Raw genomic sequence first — 26,955 nt, forward strand, 5'->3', positions numbered from 1 at the left:
TACACTAGAGGAAGCACGTGTGTATATATTCCGCCTGTGAGAAACGTGTTCAGTTAAGACTGGGATATAATTAAATGTGTTTTGTTCAGTAGCCCAGTTTGAGAAGCACTGTTCTAGTTCATTACGCTCACATCGGTTCGGTTCAGTGTCATGAGCTGCTGTCTTTAGTCACGTGTGTTTGTGTGATGATGATGATGGATGGAAGCACCAAATTTGGAAAAAAGCAACAAATACATACATTTTTAAGTTTCTAAAATTAATAAGGTTTAATTCACAAGAAGGTTTTTATGCTCTGTCGAGGTGGTATTTGTGAAAAAGTGTTAACACGTTTGCTGAATGAATGCACATCTGTCACACACACACTAACTGAAACACTCTCTGCTCTACACAACACAGTGAAGCAGTCTGACACGAGGTGCATGACGGGAGCTGAACCTCACCCACCAAATCAAACTGTGCGAGTCATTAGCAGTGTTTCTGGAGAACAGAAACTGAATCTGCAGACGTTTGGACTTCATCAGCTGAGACGAAGCTGACAGCAGAGGATTCATCATATATTACTCATACAGACACAATAATAACTCAGATTACATCAGTCTCGAGCTGTTAGAAGTTACAGACAGAGTTTGTGTTTCTCAGAGTAAGTTAACTCCGCAAACTCTCGGCAATGTTTCACTAGTTTGTGGTGTTTCTGTCGGTGTAAGTTAATGTAGTGACAGAAAGCGTCCGGTGATCGGTAACTATGACTGATTTACAAACATTAGGCCCGTTATGCTGTTCTTACCGCTTTCTGCGAGGGCGAGGCGCTCTGAACTGTAGAGATATAGCGCTCCACGTCCGCTTTAGTCCGCCTCATGGCTGCTGTCACACACTCTGCGTCGCTGTTTCAGAAGCTGATCATTGAAGCGCGGATCTGCGGCTCCTATCACTCTCTGTTCACGCGCGAAAGACGCACGATCGAGCAATGGCGCGACTTCCGCTCTGTCTTCTTCTTCTGCTGCTGGTGATGCTTGTCACGTGCGCGTCTCCGCCGCCTGCTGGCCGGGAGCGAGCGGCGTCTTACTCACACAGTGATGAATCTGTGTTGCTGTTTTTGACTCTTTAAAAATAAATAAATGAATAATGTTGCTCAGCTGGCTCTGGCTCTGCTCATCATATTTACTGCATTTAAAAAGCACATGCTCTGTTTCTACAACATCACATTCATCACACTTTTCCGTGCTTCTCCTTTAATGCAAGAGTCCTGTGTCTCAGCCTTAATCTAAATCTCTCCTTTCTATGCCTTCCATAAAAATGTTATTTATTTCCCTACTGATTTTACAATATTATAATAGCTACCACCCACCTGTGCTGCTGTTTTCCCATCTTCTCATTATTTTCCTGTTAATTACTGATTTCATCACTTCTTCCCAGAGGTACCTTGATATATCCACCAAGTTTTTCTTTAATGCTTCTTTCGCTAATTTATCAGTTCTGATGTTCCCAACAAAACTAAACCCTCTACTTTCAGTCTGGACAGTGATGAAGCTCTTAGATACGTTTTTGTAGACATTATACTTTTAAGAGCTGATGAAGAATCGGAGTAAATTACACTCCTATTTTGTCTGACCTGTTCTACTCATTGCAATACTACTATCACAGCAGTTTATTCTGTAGAGTATACAGACAATTTGTCATTTGGCTTTTTTTGTCTCAAATCTTGGAATACACTCCTACTGTATCTTTGGATCCATCTGTACAAATCTGTATAAAAGAATAAAATATTTCTCTCACAAAAACATTGATTTCATAACTATTACTATATCTCTTCTGCTTTTTCCCAGGCCGATGCACCATTTAATGGCATGTTATTCTCCAGACCACAATCCTTGACCCGCTGTTCATATTTCCATCCAAAACTATTCCCTCCGTTCTTTTTATATTCACAACAATCAAATTGTGCCCATAAACCCATAATCTATACTAGAATACATGTAACAGTGTGCTCTTTCTTGCTCCCCATTCAGACTTAGCTATTGAAGTCATGCAATTTATTAATGATTATGCCTTTGCATTTGTTTTCATTTTTTAATATCCCTCTTCCAAGTTAATTTCTCATCAAAGATTAATCCAAGATATTTGAATTCTGTCACTCTTTCTAATGATTGATCATATAATTTCAATCATATAAGAGTTAGTGCTGACTGCAGATAAAGTCCTAATTGTTGGTGATTTTAATATCCATGTTGATAATGAAAAAGATTAGTTGGGATCAGCATTCATAGACATTCTGAACTCTATTGGCGTTAAACAACTCACACTCGCGCCCTATTTTATTTCATATTGCTTGGCGGGAAAATACTCAATACTTGGTAGGGGCTCGTTTTGCTTGAATTACTGCCTCAGTTCGGCGTGGCATGGAGGTGATCAGTCTGTGGCACTGCTGAGGTGGTCTGGAAGCCCAGGTTTCTTTGACAGTGGCCTTCAGCTCATCTGCATTGTTTAGTCTCTTGTTTCTCATCTTCCTCTTGACAATACCTCTTAGATTCTCTCTGGGGTTCAGGTCTGGTGAGTTTGCTGGCCAGTCAAGCACACCAACACCATGGTCATTTAACCAACTTTTGGTGCTTTTGGCAGTGTGGGCAGGTGCCAAATCCTGCTGGAAAAATGTATTTAAACTTCTGAATGTCAAACTTGATCAAAACAAGTGCAATATTTTCCTCTAGGGGGCGGTAAACTGCACAATCTTTGTAATGCTTTGCAAGCTTTTTCTCAATTGTTCCATTTCAATAACTTTTCTTGTGCTATAGTTCTGTGAATAGAACCAACATCTAAATGTTCTTTTATGAACCAGTAATAAGACATACCCCTTCGATGCTGAATCTCTGACAGTGAAACGTTGAAACAACTTTATATCGGTAACGTCTGTACACGAAATAATGTGTATTGACGCAATAACGTGTATACGCCTTATATCTTCTGTACACGTTGCGTGTAAAGACATTTAATATATATATATAATCTAGCATATAAATATTTACAGGTGAAAGAATATGACATTTGAATGCATTTTGCTTGAAAATGCACTACTTTGATAAAAATGCATTTTTCTCAGTTTTTTTGTCCAAAATGTTGTATTTCTGATGAAACCTATGTGCATTCAAGTGGTGATAAAACATGAACACATCTTTATTTTGATATATAATATGTTCATATATTCATAGCAGAAAATATTCTGAGGGCCGTCAAATTTACGTGAAAAAATGCTGGCGGTGGCTGACAACATTTTTTAAAAACAGCTGGCGGGGAAAGAGTTAAGAACTAATCATCCAAGTTTTCAATGCATTTTCCTTTCTGTCTTCTTCTTCTGCTGCTTTGTAAGTGTCACGGTGCACACAGCAGGGAGGAACGAGGAACACGGAGACGAGGATAAACTTCAAAATAATAGTCTTTAATGAACTCAAGCAGGGCAGGGCAGGGCAGGGCAGGGCAGGGCAGGGCAGGGCAGGGCAGGGCAGGGCAGGGCAGGGCAGGGCAGGGCAGGGCAGGGCAGGGCAGGGCAGGGCAGGGCAGGGCAGGGCAGGGCAGGGCAGGGCAAGGCAAGGCAAGGCAAGGCAAGGCAAGGCAAGGCAAGGCAAGGCAAGGCAAGGCAAGGCAAGGCAAGGCAAGGCAAGGCAAGGCAAGGCAAGGCAAGGCAAGACAAGACAAGACAAGACAAGACAAGACAAGACAAGACAAGACTGACTCAGACAGGAACACCGAGGAGTAACGAGTAGACCAGACGAAAACTAACTAAACAAGCATGAACTAAATACACATGACAATAACAGATAATTACACACACCTGAACTGAATAAACTAATAAACACACAGAACAAGGACAGGAACAAGACCAAATAAGGAAACAAGAGGCGGGAACACATGACACATGACACAGGACACAGGACTGACAGTAAGGGTGCTTGACAGACGTCACGTGTGCATCTCCGCCACCTACAGGCCTGGAGCCAGGATCGGCGGCGTCTTCTCTCAGTTGGCAAATGAACTTATTTCCGCCAGCCCCTGAGAAAGAAAGAAAGAATATTTGCATATAAACTAAATTGTTTTAATAAGATTTGTTGACTTTTATGTCAGTATTGTCAGGTTATATAAGTATATACTGTATATACACAAGTATGGCAGCCATGTCACCCTGCAGCCCAAGACCGGTCACCCACTGAAGCTAAGCAGGGCTGAGCCTGGTCAGAAACTAGGTAGCTGTTGGAAGAGGTGTTAGTGAGGCCAGCAGGGGGCGCTCACCCTGTGGTCTGTGTGGGTCCTAACGCCCCAGTATAGTGACGGGGACACTATACTGTAAAAAGCACCGTCCTTCAGATGAGACGTTAAAAACCGAGGTCCTGACTCTCTGTGGTCATTAAAAATCCCAGGATATCTTTCGAAAAGAGTAGAGGTGTGACCTCGGCATCCTGGCCAAAATTCGCTCATGGCCTCCTGACCATCCCCATACACTGATTGGCTTCATCACGGTCTCCTCTCCGCCAGTAAGCTGGTGTGTGGTGGGCGTTCTGGCGCACTATGGCTGCCGTCGCATCATCCAGGTGGATGCTGCACACTGGTGGTGGATGAGGAGACCCCCCCCCCTCACAATGTAAAGCGCTTTGAGTGCCTAGAAAAGCGCTATATAAATGTAAGGAATTATTATTATTATTATGCAAGTTAAAATGACAAAATAAACCAATAGATCAGTACTTTTTACTTTTAATATTGAAGTACATCAAAAGTCAAATACCTTTGCACTTTACTTCAGTAAAACTGAAAAGGAGTACTTAATACTCTTACTGGAGTAATGTTTTATTAGAATACCTGCACTTTTACTCAAGAAAAAAAAAAATCACTTAAGGCATCAACACAGAATGCCACAGAAACCTAACCGGGCCTCATTTATGAAACACGAGCAGAACAAATTTGTGTGTTAAAGCGTTCGTAAAGCTGTTCTGACGTAACCTTTCGAATTCATGAAAATGTTTGTATTTTCAAAATGTTAGTTGGTACGAGAGAAATGTACACCCTTTGGTGGACACACGTTATTGAATATTTATTGTTAGGCATATGGCCTATTAGTCTTTATTGCATTTATGCAATATACTGGAGCCAAACCTGAGAAAGCAGACCAGAATATTCCACTGCGTTCCTGGACACGCTGTAATTAATAGGCGGGGATTATGCTAATTGTGAATGAGCGTGCACGAGCACCCTATTTACGAATGATTGGAATTCATTAACATACGCATGTTTAACTATCAAATCAGACATTTATGAAGCGTTTGTGAATCCGGAGGAGAGTTTTCGGGAAGGTCTGTTTTACGCGCAAATTACTCAAAGTTTACTCATATATTTACACAAGTTTCATGAATGAGGCCCATTGAACGCGTTTATTTATTTGTTTTCAACACTTTAAAATTTCAGTCACACTGACAATATGTCTCATCTTTTCTTGTCGTTATCAGCATTTTAATCCAACTTGTATATGTCCTGGGAAGGTTCACTTAAAATGGGAAATAACGTCTTTTCCAACTTGAGAACTATACAGTCACAAAGAATTGTTTATTACACAGAATCTGTGCCAATATCATGGGCCATAACTATGTCAGCATCACTTGGAGTGAAGTTTGGGCAAATTTATGTAGTTGCCAGTGCTGATCCCAGCAAAAATATTTATACTTTTGGTTGCAAATGTGACCATATTAGTTGCAGCTAATATGGTCTACCTCCTTTTACCAGCTGCTATCCTGATACAGAAGGATGATGAGTGAAAGATTTGCAGCTAGAGCCTAAAGTTTGTGGACAAACTAAATGTTGGTTTGAGAAGCCATCACCTGCTTTCAGATACAGCAGCATTTACTACACAGAGCCGTAGTTCACTGACAAGTCACGCAAAAATAAATAAATGGCAGATGATATTATTGCACTATTATGAAATCGAATAAATCGTTCGCGATAATGACAGCTGTTTGCGTAGCTTCTCAGTGAACTACGGCTCTGTGTAGTAAATGCTGCTGTATCTGAAAGCAGGTGAAAATACCACATTTAATAACATGTTTTACTCCAAACTCACTTCATAACGTCAATCGAGTGTTTGAAATAAATCCTTCTGTGAGATGAAGTGGCTTCTTACACAGAATAAGGCGGCAGTGGTGTAGTCTACATGATATGCAGGTATACGCCGTATATACACTAGGAAAGGTCAAAGATTTCAGTATACCCACTTAAAAAAGCTCAAGGATATGTAACAACATCGTTCTGTAACAGAACTTTCACATTCATTCATAAATTCACCCGTCAGTGTTGCGAAGCACCGACGTTTTGAAAATCACGCTGTGTTTCTATTGATGACCAGTGCTATTGTGTAACTCTTGCGCAGCACTGAATGTGAATCACTAAAGGAGATATGAAACGTGTTTTCGTAAGTCTGCCCCTGAAGCTGCAGCAGATGACACGAATCGCTTGGATGTTTTAATTGGCAAGGCTTAAAAAAGCTTGCAAATGATAGCGTTTCGTGAGGACACACCAGTGGCCCCATCGGAGCAGTGACAGATCAGTCAACTGTCCCGAGCGTCCTTCACACTGACCTCTGATAGTCATTACCTGACCTGCTCATGATCAAATATGTTAGCTTTGCTTGGCAGCATAAAGGAAAAGTATGCAATTATTTGTAAATTTAACTGAGTGAAGGAGAAAGTAAATGAGGGGAGTTGAAAGATTTCTTATCCTGTGGCTCCCTCTAGTGGACTGCAGTTGTCCTCTAGAGAGGGCGTTTTTGCTCAGCCAATGCATAAGAGTTTACATAGATGGTCACTGGTTTTATAGTAAACAATGTTATAGTACGAGTAAATTGCGTTTTTTGTTCTTCAGTAGATTTAAAGTGTCAACATCTAAATACATTCACACACTTTTGCATATTGTGATAATGCACATAATTCAAAGCCTATTTATCTGTTGCTGGTAATAAATTGATAAAGTAATAAATCTGTGGTTGTCCTTCATAAATAGATTCTAAATTATTATAAAGACCTCTGGACACAGCAGCAGTGGGTGAAAGAAAGAGAAATCACACAGATACAAGCAAATCCATTCATGACTGTTTCCAAATCTTAAAACTGATGTTTTAGAACTAATTGCTCAGAGACAGCGATGTGTAGTGCAACATCTTACGCAAACTGTTAATGGACAAATGAATGCATGCATGACAGTTCGGTCTTCTCCATCATATCTGGACTTAACGCATTCGTAATATTGCCAAAGGTATTCTGGTTGTGGTTTGGTAAGTGAATAATGCATCAGTAGAACTTTAGTGACACTTTTCTGAATGTGTGTGTTTTTTTTTTTTTAACTATGCAAATTAAGTTCCACGGGAGGAAAGAAGGGTGGGCCGCACTGTGTCCCCCGCTCTGATGGAAGCAGCCAATCACAGCACGGAAATGGAGAAGCGCCAGATTGCAATCTCCTCCTCATCGGAAAGAGATAAAGGGATCAAGTCTGTTTCTTTTTCCATAAGATAACATAACCTTGTCACAGCAACACACAACTTACTCACTGCACTTTATTCCCGTATCATTCATGGTATTTATTTAGTTTCTTGCTCATCCTTTGTTAATAAATGTGTTTTATCACACTTGTGTCTTCTTTGTGTTGATGATACAATAAGAGGATCCACAAGTTAACGTTATCTCACCAATCTTTCAGATAAATCAGCTGACCAGTTGCCTTCAGTTTGCATTAATTGTAAATGATTGAATAACCCCTGTTAGGAGTGTTCTCGTGCTGTCAAGGTAAAAGTCCTTGTCTGGTGCTCTGAACTAAGCTGTGCAGGGTAACAGATCATCTGACGGACTCATAAACGCACCATAAGTGACACATGATCCAAAAATCACAACGCCATCAGTGACGTGAGATTTATCAGTCACTATATTTTTTTGAGCTGTGTATTAAAACTGAATTGTACTTTTTGTTGATATTTTCTGTTTTCACTTTAATTTAGAATTATTAGTACCTTTATTGTTTTTGTCATTATTATTATTATTTTTTAATAGGTCTATATAGTTTTTATTACTTTTAGTTTATTTATTAACGGTTATTTAATGTACTTCAAATGAAAGGAAAATGAGAAATGGTGTCCTGGAAGCTCCTTGAACTAAAATATTTTCAGCTAATGTTTATTTCAAATAATAAATCTTTTTCAATGGTTTTAGTTTTAAATAATTTGACACGAGGAGCACAGCATCACAGCAAACGCTCACCTCAGGCAGAGACACGACCGGCGTCTCATCATCGCTGCCCTCCGCTTCTGCTTCATGGCTGTTTTTTTCTCCTTCCTTTTGTGTCCCTGTGCTTCCAAAGACTGTGGCTCCTGTGCCTGACCATGAGAAATTATCATCTGTGGAAATAAACACGTGATGAAAACAGCATACTGCTAACATCGATGCTGACAGCAGCAGTATGATTCCACACTAGCACTCTCATAATACTGACTCATTAGCGGTGTTGGAAATACTCGATTCTCGATGCGATTCTCTCTTCAACGATTCTAGAATTGATTCAGAACATTTCAGAATTGATTCTGAGCTTTAGTGTGAACGCAGCCTATTAAAACTGCCGCTGTCTATGATCTCATCAGTCATAATCAAACAGCAATAATGCTGAGGAAAAAAGAAAAACCCATCACTATGTTTGTCTGTAAACTTTCAGACACTTAAAAGCACTCTCATATACTGAAAACACTTTTTGTTTATCATTTGTAACTGTCTTTTCCCCATTACTTTATATTTTCTTGTATGTCTTGAAGCTATATTTAGTAGGTCAAATTCTTAATTTTTATTTATTAATTTGTAATTAGTTTTTAAAAAAGTAATTATTTTAGTAATTAATTTATTTTGTAATTATTTAAAAACACAATAATCATGATTGTAATCAAATTGAATCGTGAAACCAGTGATGATTCATACCCCTACAATTCATATTACTGCTGCCAGTGAACACACACACACACACACACACACACACACAAAAAACAGACATTATGAATGGTTTGTTTACAGGATAAGATGTTTATGACAGTGTTTGAAATGTTTGAGCTTGGTCTCAAGTTTTGAAAATAAGGCTGAGCGCTAACAAGACATCAGAAAACACAGCCTGTCCAGAAAATACATTATTATGAAATGCAGAAATGAGTGAGTCTTCATGGAAACTGTTCATCATTGACATTTGATGAACAGTTGTAATCTGTGTTAGGACGGTGTTTTCAGAAGTCAAACAGATAAAATTAGATTAAAATACAAATAACTAGGGATGCACCGATACCACTTTTTCCCGCTTCACTTTTTTGTCTAATGAATCAGACTGGTGAAGCGGGAAACACAGGTGAACAGGTGAACAGACTCACCTTTTTCTCCAAATTTCCCTGAAGCCTTTGCCAGTTCTGCAAATAAATTCCAACCCGCAGATGTGAATCCAAAAGACAGACCTGCAGGAGGAAAGCAAACAGCATTCAGCAGATGATCAGTGTGTTTGAGTGAGTGTCTCTGAGCCTGACCTCAGTAAGAACAAGAGGTCATTATATTACATACAGTCAGATGTGCTTTGCAGCAAAATCATTTATTGCCGTTTATGAGTCTGTATGTAATGTCAGAGACTAAACTGTCATCTTCACATTGCTCCTCTTAACAGCAAGAAAATCATCTGTTTGTGGTAAAATAATTGGGGCTGCATCATGAGGTTTTTGAAAGAGAGAAGGGAGGATGTCTTGAGGAAAAGCATTCCACAACCCGAGAGCCACAACACTGAAGGACCTGGCTCCCGTAGTCACATAAGGGTGAAAGTCCCGCGCTACAAGATCTTAAAGTGTCATGAAACCCTAAAACACATTTTTTGAGATGTTAACATGTATGAACAGGTTGCACATCTGTGAAAACAACAATATCACTCATTATGTCTATTATCAAGGTAAAAGTGGATATTGTTTCATTTTTTGGAGCAATTTCGTTCTTCCGGTTCAAATAGCAAAGTTGAACCAATGTCACAAAAAGTGACGTAAATGCGTTAATTTGCAGTGGTGTTTGGGTGCCGTGGCTGGAGAGTATGCGTCTATGTCATCAGTTTTCCGAGCTTTTCTCAGTATTATTCATGAGAATTAACTCTTATGATCCAATCACTGCACTGTATTATGCATGAGGTTGTAGTGTAGTGTCAGAGTAATTTGACTGCAGCCAAATCTCGAGTTCCTTGATGCAAGTTGTTAATGTAGGCAGAGGAAACACTGAGGTGGAAGGTGTGCTAAAATAAATCTGAATGCCATCACCATAACAGTGGAAGTTGAACCCATAGCATTTGATTATTTGAAAAATAGGTAACATAAATTGTGAAAAGAAGAGGTCCCAAGACAGAACCTTGAGGTACACCAGACCTGATGGATTTGGTGAATGATTTCTATTTCTGGTATATAACAAATTGTTGCCTCCCTGTAAAATAGGAGGATAACCAATCAAAGGCTGTGCCAGTAATTCCAATTTACGAAAGCTGTGACAGGAGTATCTCACACAGTGTCAAAAGCTGAGGTGAGGTCTAACAGAAGGAGAGTGCTAAAAGTGCCAGAATCAGAAGCTAGGAGGCAATCATTAAGAACCTTAACCAGGGCTGTTTCAGTACTATGTAATGGATGAAAGCCAGACCGGAAGGGCTCATAGAGGTTGTGTGCTGTTAAATAGGCCTGTAACTGGAAGGCAGCAACTTTTTCTAATATCTTAGAGAGAAAACAGAGGTTTGAAATAGGCCTGTAGCTACTTGGGGATGAAGGATCAAGACCATGCTTTTTAAAAACTGGGCTGACAGCAGCAATCTTAAGCTTAGATGGTACATTTCCAGATGACTTAGATGTATTAATAAAATGAGTGATGGGTAGTGACAAAGCAGTCAAGAAATTCTTCAGTAAAGAGGTAGGTGTGAAGAGATGCTGTGAGTAAGGCATGAAGAGAGAGGTTCAGTAGTGGAAACAGAGGTATGGTGTGGATAGGTATGAGGCGTTTTACTGTAAAAAAGTTCAGGAAACATTTGATCAGAACCCTCTAGAGGCTGTACGGGAGGATGAACGGGAGGCTGAATGGGAGGCTGAGTTTATTTTGGACTTATTAATGAATATAGATAAATAAGATGATCAAGCGGCATTGTACAACTTTCCTGTACTGCTTAATGTGTTCAGTATTTGCCAAGGAGTGAACGGTCAAGGCCAAAAGGTGCTGAAAACACCGCAAACATGCAAGTTGGAGTGTAGCTAACATTTTTCGATTTTCTTCTCAAATACGTATAATACATGAGTCTGATTTCTTTCACAAAGCTACTAAATCTGTCATCAAACCTTCTCAGTGATGAACTGTAATGAATCCAGACATGGATCTCGTAGCACAGAGGATGCATAAATGCATTTATTCAGCAAGAACAAAGCAAACATTTCACATGATTTTTACTGGAGTAAACATTAGGAATCAGACTGCTCTGAGAGAAGCTTCTTAAGGTTTAACTGACACTCACCTGTAGCTTCGCTGGAGTCGCTCTCACTGCTTCTCTTGGTAGAGAGGCTGCCGTCAGCCACCGGTGTGTCTGTCTGACGCTCTTCTGCTCCGCCGCCGCTCGTGTCCACAGCTGCTGCATCATGGGAAGGCTTCACCTGAAGAACTGGTGCTGTGTTGTGAAGATCGGGAGCACACCTCACCTGTGCCTGCCGCAGCTTCTGGAGCTCAGTGTTCTGCTCCGACGGTGAGGAAACTGAGCAATAAACAAACAAAAACTAGATTAACTAATGCAACAACAACTGTTAAATGGATAGTTCATTCCAACACGAAAACTGCCATCATCTACTCACTCTCATGCAGTTCTACAGCTGTAACACTAACAAAACGACACTTTTTCAAAGTCACTGGGGTCTAAACCACATTGTTCACAATGGCTTTATACTTTGCTGTGAAACACAAACGCTGAGATGATCTCATTTTGTGTTCCACAGAAGGAATGAAGTCGTACAGGTTTGGAAGGATGAGACTGAGTTTTCATGTTTGGATGAACTATCCCTTGTAGTGCTCACCTCTGGTTGAGTAGTGTTTTCTGAAGCAATCAGAGTCACGTGAAACCAACAAGTTTCAAAGCATGCATCAGATGGACAAAACTACTCTGATCGTTTCATTGGTCAACACACATTTTACACCCAACGTTAAATCAGTAACTCTACAAAGACACACACATGCAAACACTCATGCTCTCTATCAAACAGTGAGATGAAGCATTTGCAGCTCTCATACGTTACTCACACTCATCAGACCTGCACTGCATCAGTCAGCTCCTCACACATCAGTACTGACTCTCACGGATGACCATGATGAGCCACGCTTAAATATGTGGAAAAGAGTTGAGTGACACACTGATGGGCAAAATGAGTGAACGAGAACTGGTTTCTTTTATATTGACTTGTGCTGCCAATATATTTACTGTAATATACAGGACTATTGATTACACTCAAAGTCCATACACCACAAACAGTTCTCGCTGGATCTCCTTCAGGTTTCTCATACAGAAACTGTTGTGTGCCATCAAGATCACACGAAGATTGCGATTCAGATTGTGCATCATGATTGTGTGTCACAAGATGTTGTGATTGTAGTGTTTTATTGGTTGTTTTCTACCCTCTTCCCACCCTCTACTCTCCCACTTTTCCACAGTTTTACATGCCCATTTCTTGAGTCTTTTTCAGATCTAAGGTTTGAAAGACCAGTGCTGAAACAGGGGGGTTTCATGACACTTTAAGGAGCGAACAGGAGCATAAGGCTGAAGTAAGTCAATAAGTTATACACAAGGATACCGGAAACCAATGAAGGTGATTGAGGATTGGCATGGATTTTTGCCAATAGTTTTTCTGGGTTGTGTCCGTTACTGGAGCAGCTGAGAAGGGTCCGCTGTCATTATACAGTGTGAGAGCAGGCTCTAGAGGCGGAATCACTGACCAGGGTTCCCGTGGGTCCTTAAAAAGCCTTAAATTTAGGTGTATCAAATTTAAGGCCATAAAAAGTCTTAAATTGTACAAGAAAGTCTTAATTCTGATTTCAAGTGTTCTTAAATTTGGGGACAGAAATTGTGATATGGCTTAATGTGATGATTACATTTAAAAAAGCTATGATTTTGTGAAATAAACACGAGCACTGCACGTTTCAAACTGCAGTGCTGCGCTGCTTTGTGTACCGTCTTTATCAGGGAAACGGTTATATTTCTGCTGTTCTGAAAGCGCCACCTGTTGGCAGAGAATGAATGTGCATTTTCAGTAAGCCTGTGTTTGTTTAAACCAAAGTGAAAATCAGCTCATGTTTTTGACATGCTTAGCTGTAAACGAAGAGTTTATTTGCAAAAACAGATAAATCTTGTTTTTTATTATGCCATCACGTTTTTATTGTGTTTTATTGTGTTAGTTAGCTGTATTTTTGAGTAATTTTTAGCCTAATCAAAAAAACCCAACTGCAGTTTGAGAATAATTGCAATGCACAATGAAAAAAACTAGATTTTTGAAAATTGATAAAAACGGAGTTATCTGTTTTTCCAAATGAACTGTCACGGTTCATGGGTCCATGTGCTCATTCTGTATCTGTGTGTGTGGGTCCGCTCGTTGTCAGCGTTGCCTAGTTACCGCGCACCTGACGAGGTAATCAGAGCGGTCACAGTTGTAGCTCGTCTGCACTGCCTATATCTGGCTGGCGTTTCTGTGGCGTGTTGTCAGATCGTTGTTGCTCATGTCCTGTCTTGCTCTCTGTCAGTCCTTCTAGTTCCTGAGTCTGTTTTCGTCTGGTTGCTGTTCTTGATTCCTGGAGGATGCGGACTGGTCGGAGTGATTTCTCTGCCTGAGCTGGAGACTCTGCACTGCCGGATTATATGCACTTCTACTGTGGCTGTGTTTTGGAGTTGTCTAATAAAGACTATCTATTTCACTCGCAGTTGGATCTTGAGTTTCTGTTTCATGACATGAACTCTTCAAATATTAACTGGTGGATCGATAAGAAGATAATGCATTATAAAAATATAAACAGCAAAATGTATTTATATGTTATTTAATTAATATAATAATTTATTGATAATTACTGTTTAGATTAATTTAATAACTAATACTTTTGACTCATCCATTTTCTTAAAAATGGTTTAAAGCCTGAAGTGTATCATTTTATAAAACTTTTTGTTTTAGTGAAAACTTGTATCTCAACTGTAAATCATGATTTTTAAAAGTTATTTTACAGCTTAATATGTTACTATAGACATTGCCTTACCCCACTCCTATAGTATTAAATAGATTTGTGCAGGTCTTAAAAAAGGTCTGAAAAAGTCTTGAATTTAAGCTTAAAAATCTTGCAGAAACCCTGCCGACACCTAGCGTTTGTTGTGACACGTGACACTGCGCACTACACAGTGCAGGATACTTCAAACATGGATTTAAATGTAGCCGACAGAAAATCCTGCAGCGCTACAGAGCGCCTTTTACATAGTTTGCCATTGTCACACAGAACACCTCCATAGCTCCCTCTTTGGGCCATCAGAGTGCTCCATCACTGGAGTTCTGATATAGTTCTTTTCGCACTACATTTCCCATAAGCCCCGTACTTGGTACTGATCACCTTTGACACCTGAACCTTGTTACCCCAGCTATTTATAGCACGCTCATGCCAAGGCCCTTTGTGAAGTCTTGTTTTGCCCCGGTGAACATTACTGAGTGTTCATTTCTTGTATTTTGGACAGTCTTTTGTTGTTACCCTGCCTGCCTATCATCTTTGAACTCTTGCTGCCTGCCTCTTGGACTATTGCTTTCATTTTTGGATTACAGTTATTGTTCGCTGCCTGCCCCGACCTTGGCCTGCCTGTACTCTATGTTTGATTGCCACCTGCCCCAACCTCATGCCTGTTTAATGTTTGCGATTCTGTCTGCCCTGCTCTGTTGCCTTGCCTGTGCTTTGACCACTGCCTGTACGCTTTATTAATGCTTAATTAATTGCTTTATTAATCTCTAATAAAGCTGCAAATGGTGTATTGTACATATTTATTATGTATATAAATAGACACACATGCCTGTATATACTCAAGAAAAATATATTATATTTGTATATTAAATTGATTTAAATATAATATAAATATAACTATATGTAAATATTTTCAAAATATATACTGTATGAGTGTGTATTTATATATACATAATAAATATACACAGTACACACAAATATATTACGCTAACAAAAACTTTTATTTTGGATGCGATTAATCATTTGTCCCAAATCATTGTTAATGCACATAATGACTTCACCCCAGTCTGTAAAATTGTGTATTATGCATTTATCAGCGAAACGTTTGTCTTTCTGTGGCTCTAATAAAGTCTGTATGCTTCATTTATTGAGCTTATTTCACTGAAACTTTATTTATTAACAATATTAAACGCTTGTTTTCATGGTCAATTACAGGTCGTTTCATAGTTTTCCCTCTTCCTATAGGTGCATATCATTATACGCTTGTTAAAATGATGATTCGTCCGTTTCTGTTAGTCCCACCCACAATGTTATGTTTATGACGTAAGGATATAATAGTAAAATGCACGCGTTTGTGAAGTTAAATTTGAAAATAGCCTAGTGAAGCAAACATAAATCAGACCACCTGAGGGCGCTGGATTTATCGATCGGAAACTTCTGAACCAACCATCATATTAGCATAGGTACAGTGTTTGATCCGCTAAACAGATGCGTCCTTTGTGGAAAGAAACACATAAACATTGTGCTAGATCCTGGTCGCCACAACAAACTGTATAATTTACAGCTGCGCACTTTCTGCGGTCCTCGATGCGCGTGAACTGACAGAGACGTTTGATTATGAAATCATCAGCGAAGCCCCGTTGTTTCACACTGAGGTAATGCTTTTTAATAAACTTCCTTTAGTTAACGTTAGTTAATGCATTAAATAACATTAGCAATACATTTGTTACCGCGTTTATTCATCTTTGTTAACCAGCTCAGGCAAATGTTAACAATGTTACATTTTTAAATGTTAACTTTTAATTTTAATAATGTCCTATTAGTAAATTTTGAAATGAACATTAACATAACAAATTACTAATGTTAATGCATGCTTTAGAAGTACTTTGTAATGAACCGGGTGCTGTATTTTTTGTTGACAATTTGACATGCCGTTTTCATATGCTACACACCTGGCCCACCCAGTTTTATGTAGGCCCACCCACTTAAACATTTCTGGCTACGCTAGCTGTGCAACTGACATATTTTGTTATTTTGATTAGATAATCATCAAACGTTCTAAAATAGAAGCAAATAAAGTGTGAGAGTATACATACAATATCCATATGTATGTAATTTCAATGCTATGTCCATTATGTAGATATTTAAAGATGGCCATCTTTAAGCATGACAGTTGAATTGAAATGGTCACACTTTACAATAAGAAGATTAAAAAATTTATATAACATTAAAATGAATGAAAGCTGTGCGAGGATTGTTCCTTGTTAGAGAGTGTTTAACATTTTAGTACATTTTAAAAGTTTCGTCTGTTAACATTAGTTAATAAACTATGAACTTAAATTACATGATTAAAATTAATATTACTATTTTTATTCATTTAGTGGTGGTGGTTGAGGAGAGACCCCCCACATGATTGTAAAGCGCTTTGGGTGTATTGCAATACACATTAAAAGCGCTATATAAATGCCTCATTCATTCATTCATTCATTTACAAATTATGGTTCAGTACAGTTTTTTTTTTTTTTTTTTTTTAAATAGTAAAGCATTATTTTAGTTTTCATTCAGTATCCATTCTAAAAACTATCAGTTGATTAATTGGTATCGGCCAGTGTGGTCCAGCCTAGCTGTCGGTATCAGTAAAATCCATGGTCAAACCCATCGGAAAATCCACTCGGTCTACCTCTACTTGAGATGTGATGAAGGCTTGTATAACAGTTTCAGCATCCTGCTGTCTGAGAGAGGATCGAATACGAGGGATATTGCGTAGGTGGAAAACAGCTGTCTTTACCACTTTACCAATGCGACCATTAAATGAAAGAGTGGAATCAATGAGAACACCAAGATTTTGAACTGTCATGGAGAGCATTATCAGGTCACCAACCAAATCTATCAGTTGACTCGTTAGTTTAGAGATAACAGCTTTAGAGCCAATCAGTATTATCAGTTTTACCAGAGTTAAATTAAGGGTAATTTGCCTCCAGCCAAATCTCGAGTTCCTTGACGCAAGTTGTTAATGTAGGCAGAGGAAACACTGAGGTGGAAGGTGTGCTAAAATAAATCTGAATGCCATCACCATAACAGTGGAAGCTGAACCCATAGCATTTGATTATTTGTAAAATAGGTAACATAAATTGTGAAAAGAAGAGGGCCCAAGACAGAACCTTGAGGTACACCAGACCTGATGGATTTGGTGAATGATTTCTATTTCTGGTATATAACAAATTGTTGCCTCCCTGTAAAATAGGAGGATAACCAATCAAAGGCTGTGCCAGTAATTCCAATTTACGAAAGCTGTGACAGGAGTATCTCACACAGTGTCAAAAGCTGAGGTGAGGTCTAACAGAAGGAGAGTGCTAAAAGTGCCAGAATCAGAAGCTAGGAGGCAATCATTAAGAACCTTAACCAGGGCTGTTTCAGTACTATGTAATGGATGAAAGCCAGACCGGAAGGGCTCATAGAGGTTGTGTGCTGTTAAATAGGCCTGTAACTGGAAGGCAGCAACTTTTTCTAATATCTTAGAGAGAAAACAGAGGTTTGAAATAGGCCTGTAGCTACTTGGGGATGAAGGATCAAGACCATGCTTTTTAAAAACTGGGCTGACAGCAGCAATCTTAAGCTTAGATGGTACATTTCCAGATGACTTAGATGTATTAATAAAATGAGTGATGGGTAGTGACAAAGCAGTCAAGAAATTCTTCAGTAAAGAGGTAGGTGTGAAGAGATGCTGTGAGTAAGGCATGAAGAGAGAGGTTCAGTAGTGGAAACAGAGGTATGGTGTGGATAGGTATGAGGCGTTTTACTGTAAAAAAGTTCAGGAAACATTTGATCAGAACCCTCTAGAGGCTGTACGGGAGGATGAACGGGAGGCTGAATGGGAGGCTGAGTTTATTTTGGACTTATTAATGAATATAGATAAATAAGATGATCAAGCGGCATTGTACAACTTTCCTGTACTGCTTAATGTGTTCAGTATTTGCCAAGGAGTGAACGGTCAAGGCCAAAAGGTGCTGAAAACACCGGCAAACATGCAAGTTGGAGTGTAGCTAACATTTTTCGATTTTCTTCTCAAATACGTATAATACATGAGTCTGATTTCTTTCACAAAGCTACTAAATCTGTCATCAAACCTTCTCAGTGATGAACTGTAATGAATCCAGACATGGATCTCGTAGCACAGAGGATGCATAAATGCATTTATTCAGCAAGAACAAAGCAAACATTTCACATGATTTTTACTGGAGTAAACATTAGGAATCAGACTGCTCTGAGAGAAGCTTCTTAAGGTTTAACTGACACTCACCTGTAGCTTCGCTGGAGTCGCTCTCACTGCTTCTCTTGGTAGAGAGGCTGCCGTCAGCCACCGGTGTGTCTGTCTGACGCTCTTCTGCTCCGCCGCCGCTCGTGTCCACAGCTGCTGCATCATGGGAAGGCTTCACCTGAAGAACTGGTGCTGTGTTGTGAAGATCGGGAGCACACCTCACCTGTGCCTGCCGCAGCTTCTGGAGCTCAGTGTTCTGCTCCGACGGTGAGGAAACTGAGCAATAAACAAACAAAAACTAGATTAACTAATGCAACAACAACTGTTAAATGGATAGTTCATTCCAACACGAAAACTGCCATCATCTACTCACTCTCATGCAGTTCTACAGCTGTAACACTAACAAAACGACACTTTTTCAAAGTCACTGGGGTCTAAACCACATTGTTCACAATGGCTTTATACTTTGCTGTGAAACACAAACGCTGAGATGATCTCATTTTGTGTTCCACAGAAGGAATGAAGTCGTACAGGTTTGGAAGGATGAGACTGAGTTTTCATGTTTGGATGAACTATCCCTTGTAGTGCTCACCTCTGGTTGAGTAGTGTTTTCTGAAGCAATCAGAGTCATGTGAAACCAACAAGTTTCAAAGCATGCATCAGATGGACAAAACTACTCTGACCGTTTCATTGGTCAACACACATTTTACACCCAACGTTAAATCAGTAACTCTACAAAGACACACACATGCAAACACTCATGCTCTCTATCAAACAGTGAGATGAAGCATTTGCAGCTCTCATACGTTACTCACACTCATCAGACCTGCACTGCATCAGTCAGCTCCTCACACATCAGTACTGACTCTCACGGATGACCATGATGAGCCACGCTTAAATATGTGGAAAAGAGTTGAGTGACACACTGATGGGCAAAATGAGTGAACGAGAACTGGTTTCTTTTATATTGACTTGTGCTGCCAATATATTTACTGTAATATACAGGACTATTGATTACACTCAAAGTCCATACACCACAAACAGTTCTCGCTGGATCTCCTTCAGGTTTCTCATACAGAAACTGTTGTGTGCCATCAAGATCACACGAAGATTGCGATTCAGATTGTGCATCATGATTGTGTGTCACAAGATGTTGCACTCCATGATGCACTCCATGTTCTGTCTTGTGTGAGCGTGCGGTTTCGAGTTCGCTCAGGCCGTGTGCTCTCCTGTCCACGTGTGTTGTTTTGTGTTTGGCCGCATGCTTTTCTTGTTGCCTTGTGTTGTTATTGCACACAGCTTGTGTTATCAGCTGCGTGCTTTCATATTATGTTTTGTGTGAACACACGGCTTATGAGTTTTTTCATTAGCTGCTTGTTTGTGTCTTGTTTTGTTCAAGCACATGGCTTGTGATTGTTTTGCTGGCCATGTGCTTGTGTTTTTGTTCCGTGTGAGCACATGGCTTTTGTCTTGTTTCCATGTGATGTGCTCTCATGTCAATTGTCTTGACCCCGCCCATTTGTTATCTGATTATTGGTTCAGTTCCCCCACCTGTCCTCCCTCATTACCCTCCTCCTTTGCTCCTTATTTATTCTCCTTGTGTTTGCAGTTGTGTGCCAGTTTGTCGTTGCATGTTCCCCAGTTGTATCCTGATATTGCCTTGCCTTACCCTGCCCTGCCCTGTCCTTTGTTCTTTATTTTATTTTATTAATAAAAAGCCCATCTCTCCTGCAAAACTGAGACCTCACCTCATCCCTCTACCAAACCTTGACAGATATGATCACAGATCACAACCTAGATGTGCTCTGTTTGACAGAAACCTGGCTAAAACCAGATGATTACATTACTTTAATTTGCTGATTTTCTATCTGAGTTAGTGCTGGCTGCAGATAAAGTCCTTATTGTTGGTGATTTTAATGATTTTAATAATGTTAATAATGAAAAAGATCAGCATTGAGATTCTCAACTCTATTGGGGTTAGACAACACATGTCAGGTCCTACTCATTTTCATAATCATACTTTAAATAAAATACTGTCACATGGAATTGATATTAATGGTGCTGAAATTCTGCAGCAGAGTGATGATATCTTGGCTCATTATCTAGCCTCATGTATATTCCATTTATCTAAAGCTGCAAATTCAACTTCTTGTTACAAATATGGTAGAACCATTTAGGGATGCAATTTATTATTTTTAATAGCCAAAACCCAGTTTGGCCTGTTAAATACCAAATAAAAATCTTGTTTATGTATACTTTCATGCTTTCTTGTTTGTTGCTTGATTTAAAAAAAAATAAAAAATAAAATCGGTATCGGCCGGTTTGCTTGTAAAAAATCGGTATCGGAATCGGCCATGAAAAATCATGATCGTGCATCACTAGAACCATTACTTCTACCACAAAAGACAGCTTTGTTAATAATCTTCCTGACTTGTCTCAATTTCTCAGCAAATCCAATAGCTCTGAAAAACTTGATGATGTAACAAACTATGGACTCTCTCTTTTCTAGCACTTTATATACAGTTGCTCTTTTATGCTTACAGAAGATTAAGGAAAACCGTGTGACACTGTGGTATGACGAGCATGCTTGCACCCTAAAGAGAGCAGCCTGGACAATGGAGCGCAGCTGGAGTAAAACAAAACTAGAGGTATTTTGTATTGCATGGAGGGAAAGTACTTCTACTTACAGAAAAGCTCTAAAAACAGATAGATCTGCTTATTCTTCATCTCTTTTAGAAGAAAACAAACACAAACCCAGGCATTTATTCAATGCAGTGCCTAAATTAACAAAAAATAAAGCATCAACAGACACAGACATTCCCCAACAGCACAGCAGTAATGACTTTATGAACTTCTTTTCTTCCAAGATTGATAATATAATTGTTAGATAAAATTCTAACAATGCAGCCAACAGCTACAGTATCGCATTAGATCCCCTGAGGAGCAATACCACTCATTCTCTGCTATAGGAGAGGAATAATAATAATTTTTATTTATATAGCACCTTTCCAGTGCTCAAGGAAGAATTGTATAAACTTGTCAAATCATCAAAATCTACAACATATTAGACCCCATTTCATCTAAGCAACTCAAGGAGATGCTTCCAGAAGTCATAGAGCCTCTTCTGAATATTAATTCGTCAATGTCATTAGGATATGTCCCAAAAACCTTTAAACTGGCTGTTATTAAGCCTCTCATAAAATAAAAAAAAAAAACAACTTGATCCTAGAGAATTAGTTAATAACAGACCGATCTCAAATCTCCCAGACACACTCTGTCAGTTTAATTCTAGATTAAAGACCCATCTCTTTAACCTGACTTACACATAACACACCATTGCATTTCTATAATTCAAATCCAATAAAGGATTGTTAGGCTGCATTAATTAGGTCATCCAGAAGCGGGAACACTTCCCATAACACCCATTGCACTCGCTACATCATAAAAAGAATGGCATCTATGCTAATATTAGTCTGTTTCATTCTTATTCCGAGATCACCGTAGCCACCAGATCCAGACTGTATTCAGATCAGATGGTCAGTGCAGTCACCCAGATCCAGTCCGTGTCCAGACCAGATGATGGATCAGCACCTAGAGAAGTCCTCTACAGCCCTGAATGTCAGCGGAGACCATGTCAACTAGATGCACCCCAAAGAAAGATCCCCTGCAAAGACCTTGTCACCTCGACAACCATCGGCAAAGACCATGGGAACCAGACAAGTCCTCTGCACAATCTGACCTGTGTTACAGCCTGGAATTAAACCATGCCATGCTGGTTTGGTCTGGCCAGAGGATAACTGGCCCCCGACTGAGCCTTGTTTCTCCCAAGGTTTTTTCTCCATTTCTGTTACTGATGGACTTTTGGTTCCTTGCCACTGTCGCCTCTTGCTTGCTTAGTTGGAGACGCTTGACTGATTGCACAGACACTATTGGAAGAGAGCTGAACCGGATGATGACGTCACTGAATCACCATTCAACTGACTTTAACTAGAAAAATGACTCTTTGTTATTGTCCTCTTGCATTATTGACAAAGCATTATCCAAACTGTTTGGCACTGTAATGCTGCTTTGGCACAATCAGTACTGTATAATGCACTATATAAATAAAGGTGACTTGACAAAGTGACGTATATTCACATTTCACGAGTTCACACTTACGTATAATCAAACTGAGTAAAGATATGCGTATTTGGCGTGCTGTCCAGGGAGAGGGCTCCGAGCTCGGCAACACTCCCAAGCCCGGGGCTCTCCCCCTGTGCGGGGAGAGGGGTCCGAGCTCGGTGTTTGGCCCGGCCTCGAAGTGCAGGGGTAGAATGGGCTAAAGGTCTGGAGTCGGGGTGGTGGAGGGATGCTGAAAGTCGAGATAATAGAAGTAGGACGTACTTGGTTATTTATAGGAGATTTCTTGTGCGCTGATTGGATAAATAGTGTAATCACTAATGATTAACTGGCCGTGTTAATTATCTGTGCGTGCTGATTACTGGACTAAAGTTATCTTTCGCATCTGATTGTGCTAATATTGTCAAAAACACACAAGGTTTGCATATAAACACAGTTAGTTATGTCTAAAGTGAAAGTTAACAGTTTTTAACAGTTTTAAAGTTAAAACGGATGCATCTCTGTATATTAGATTAAAGTGACAGCAGACTAATAGTACTAAACATGCTGCCGATTGTCATTAAAGGGATAGTTCACCCAAAATTTAAAATTGTCATTATTTACTCACTCTCATGTTGTCCCAAACTTGTATTAATTTCTTTCTTGTGCTGAACAAAAAAGAAGATATTTTGAAGAATGTGGGTAACCAAACAGTTGCTGGTCCCCCTTGACATTCTTCAAAATAATTTTTATGTTCAAAAAATGAAAGAAACTCATTCTGGTTTAAAACAACTTTAGAGTAAATGATGACACAATTTTAATTTTGGGGAAAAAAATCCCTTTAATGTTAATAAAACAAATTTTTAAAAAATTCACTCACTTCTCTTGACCGAAGAACTTTAATACAGTTGCTTTAATTAGAATCAACACATAATTTATACAGTGAAGTGTATATAATGTTTTATTTTTATATTTGTTCATTCAATTTCTTGAATGCTACTGCTAAATACGCCTACTGTACCTGAAAAATAAAGCAATGTTTGTTTTATTTGAATATTATGTGTATTTGTAAAGTATATCTTTGTTCTTATTTTTTAATAACAAAGATAAAATAAGGACAAAGATTTTTTATCTTTGCCCACTTTGGCTAAAACATCTGCCATTGTTTTTATTTTATATTTTGTAACCTTGTAAGACTTTGTTTTTAAAATAGGGAAAGTAGTTTGGTTGTTCTGCTGAGACAACTTGCAAAATTGTAAAACAACATGACAAAAAATCATGATAAAATCGTGAATAGTAATTTTCCTGAATAAAATCATGTTATGATATTTTTGGCCTATCACCCACCCCTAATTACTACTATTGAATAATTATCAAAAGAAGGCAATTTCACCTTTCGTGTGTTATTTACCGAACAGTCTACACATGGACAAGTTGAATTCCAATAATTGATCACTTTCTGTTTTCCTCGGGAATCATGCCCATGACCTCAGTGATGCTAGATCCATGATCTACTCACAGAGCAGATCCACAACAACCAACTAGTATACAAAAGCCCAAAGTATGCTTCAGTTGTCTTCTTGCCAGGGGGTGTTAACAATCATTTATGTCCATTTTCTACAAATCACTGTGAGTTAGTCCTGAAATTACAATGACTGTCAGCGCTAATAATAGCAACATTACTGGTGGAAGTTGTGGCCAAATGGTTAGAGACTCAGACTTGTAACCAAAGGTTGCGGGTTTGAGTCTTAGTACCAGAAGGGGGAGTGAATGCACAGCGCACTCTTCCACCCTCAATACGCTCCGGGTGTGTGTTCACGGTGTGTGTGTGTGTGTGTCACTACTCCCTGCTGTGTGTGTGCACATGGATGGGTTAAATGCAGAGCACAAATTCCGAGTATGGGACACTATATTTGGCCACACATTACTTTCACTTTCACTTTATGTTAACAGCATGTCGTGTACTCTGATTTTTTTTGGAACTATTTTCATTAAAGAAGTAGAACACAATCAGACAACAGCGTTCCTCAAATTTAAGTCACTTAATATTAATATTTGTATAAAATAAAATAAAGCCATTGTATAAATTCATTTTAATATTTGCAGCTTGAATAACTCAGCATTGAACAAATTGGGAGCAAGACACACTGCAATTGGCTCCAGTCTGCAGGTATTATGGCCAATCACAAAAAATTTAATTGCGCATCTAACGTCTCTGGTTACTGAATGTAACCACGGTTGCCTGAGAGGGGAAGCTTGCTGGCGCATAGGGAAAACACCTTTCTCCTTAGAATACTGAAGTCTGATTCTCTTAACATTACTGCTCTGCAATGGCCAATGGCGCTCAAGCATGTGGAAATTGGGGGGCATGGTGCCCCTTATAATGCAGCACTTGGAACTGGAGTAATGCATTTGCGAGCATTGTCAATCTTAGAACTGAAATAAACAAGAAATCTATTACAAAGGTGTGCAGAGACAGACACATTGGAGGCACTAAATTGGAGGATTTCTTTCATTATTGACAATTATTTGAGAAAAATACTGGGACCTGACAGATACTATTTCTGCTTTATAATCATGTAAGTGTTCCTTCCAAGCGTGGTGGTGTAAACTAAGACCAGAGAGACGCCACCTACGCTCCAACTTACGACAAGCTGTGTTCATTGAGCGCAGCTCATCAGTATAGCAAGCAGCTGAGTGTACAAAGGCCACTGTATGGGCCACGAACACGAACAATTTTCATCACCATAATTGATGGATGTCTAAAATATAAAAATAAGGAGAAGCCTAAAACAGGCCCAATGCCTAGCCCGCGTCTGAACTATGATGTGAAAATTGGCCTGAAGCTCGGCCCTAGGGGCTTAAAAAAAAGTCGGCCCCGTCGGGCACGGACTGAAATTCAGGTCTCTATTCTGAACAGTGCTGAAAGCACTTTAGGCACGTAGCCCTTCCTTGGCTTAAGAATGACTCATTAACATTAACACATTAACATTAGTCATTAACACCAAAGCTCAAGCAGGATTCGTTGACTGAGAGAACATGTATATCTCAGATTCATTTGACAGAAGCGAGCACAAACAGAAGCGCTGTCTCGAGAGAGAGCACTCTGAGCGAGGCTGATTGTAGTGGCACAAAAGAGGGGCATGTCATGGTGTTCAAGACCAGAGTCAAAACCCAGGTGGGGAGGGTTGAGCCCTCTCACGCCGCGGTGAAATTTAATCACTAAATAATTTTTGCCAACTCACTACCTGTCAATTGAGCCGTTTGCCTTGGAGAGGACGTCCCTCCTTGGAGGAATAAGCCAGGGAGGGCTCAATAACATCTCAAGAAGGTCCGGGAACCAGGGCTGGGTGGGCCATTTCAGCACAACTAGCAGAACTGGTTCTTCCTCCAGTCTGATTCTGCACAGTACCTGATGTAGGATGTTCATTGAAGGGAAAGCATATTTGTAAAGCTCGTGGCCAAGGGTGGGCGAGAACGTCCACTCCCAGAGTTGAGGACTCGGTCATGGAAGAAAACCCCAGACAATGACTGTTCTCCGCTGATCCAAAAAGATCTAACTCTGCACGTCCAAATACATTCCAGATCATTTCCACTGTCTGAGTGTGGAGTCTCCACTCCCTCTGAGTCACTCTTTGCCTTGATAATATGTCCGCCCCACAGTTCAGGTGGCCTGGGACATGAGCAGCATGAACGAGAGAAGACAGAGTCTTGAGCGAGAGAAGAGAGAGCGAGAGGATGCCTCCCTGGCGATTTATATACACTACCACTGAAATGTTGTCCGTGTAGATGAGAACATGTGTATGATGAACTTAAAGGGTTAGTTCACCCAAAAAGGAAAATTAGCCTGTGTTTTACTCACCCTCAAGCCATCCTAGGTGTATATGACCTTCTTCTTTCAGACGAATCCAGTTGGCGTTATATTAAAAATTGTCCTGGCACTTCTAAGCTCTATCATTGTAGTGGGCAGGTGTTTCTCTTTAACAGTCTAAAACGCGTAAAATAAAGCGCGAGCATCCGTAATAAAACATGCCTCACACAGCTCCGGGGGGTAAATAAAGGCCTCCAGTAGTGAATCCATGTGTTTTTGTAAGAAAAATATCCATATTTCAAACGTAATAAACACTTTTCTATCACTTCTGCTGACTTTTGTATGCGGAAGCGTTCCGGCGGATGACGTAGGACGTATGCGTCACGCGTGTCTCTGAGATATGTTAGTCTCACGAGTTTAAGGAAGCAAAGTTTCCTTACTTTAGCAAAGGAAAACCAGTCTCCTCTTGGCTTATATCGAACTTCTCGAACAATTTT

General features: G+C 39.6%; 2 protein-coding genes across 2 annotated transcripts in view; both read right to left on the minus strand.

Annotated features, from left to right (window-relative positions):
* Positions 1–1,032, minus strand: part of ranbp2 (RAN binding protein 2) — a 31,848-nt gene extending 30,816 nt beyond the window's left edge. The window contains 1 exon segment of the mRNA XM_058786999.1: positions 785–1,032. Coding sequence (XP_058642982.1) covers positions 785–856 — 72 coding nt within the window. The 5' untranslated portion in view covers positions 857–1,032.
* Positions 1,033–3,141: 2,109 nt separating this feature from the next.
* LOC131547208 (E3 SUMO-protein ligase RanBP2-like) overlaps positions 3,142–26,955 on the minus strand; it is a 67,557-nt gene continuing 43,743 nt past the window's right edge. The window contains 5 exon segments of the mRNA XM_058787601.1: positions 3,142–4,041; positions 8,277–8,413; positions 9,419–9,499; positions 11,560–11,793; positions 18,592–18,825. Of these exon segments, the coding sequence (XP_058643584.1) occupies positions 4,009–4,041; positions 8,277–8,413; positions 9,419–9,499; positions 11,560–11,793; positions 18,592–18,825 (719 nt within the window). The 3' untranslated portion in view covers positions 3,142–4,008.

This window comes from Onychostoma macrolepis, chromosome 09, assembly GCF_012432095.1.
Source record: "Onychostoma macrolepis isolate SWU-2019 chromosome 09, ASM1243209v1, whole genome shotgun sequence".
Lineage (NCBI taxonomy): Eukaryota > Metazoa > Chordata > Actinopteri > Cypriniformes > Cyprinidae > Onychostoma > Onychostoma macrolepis.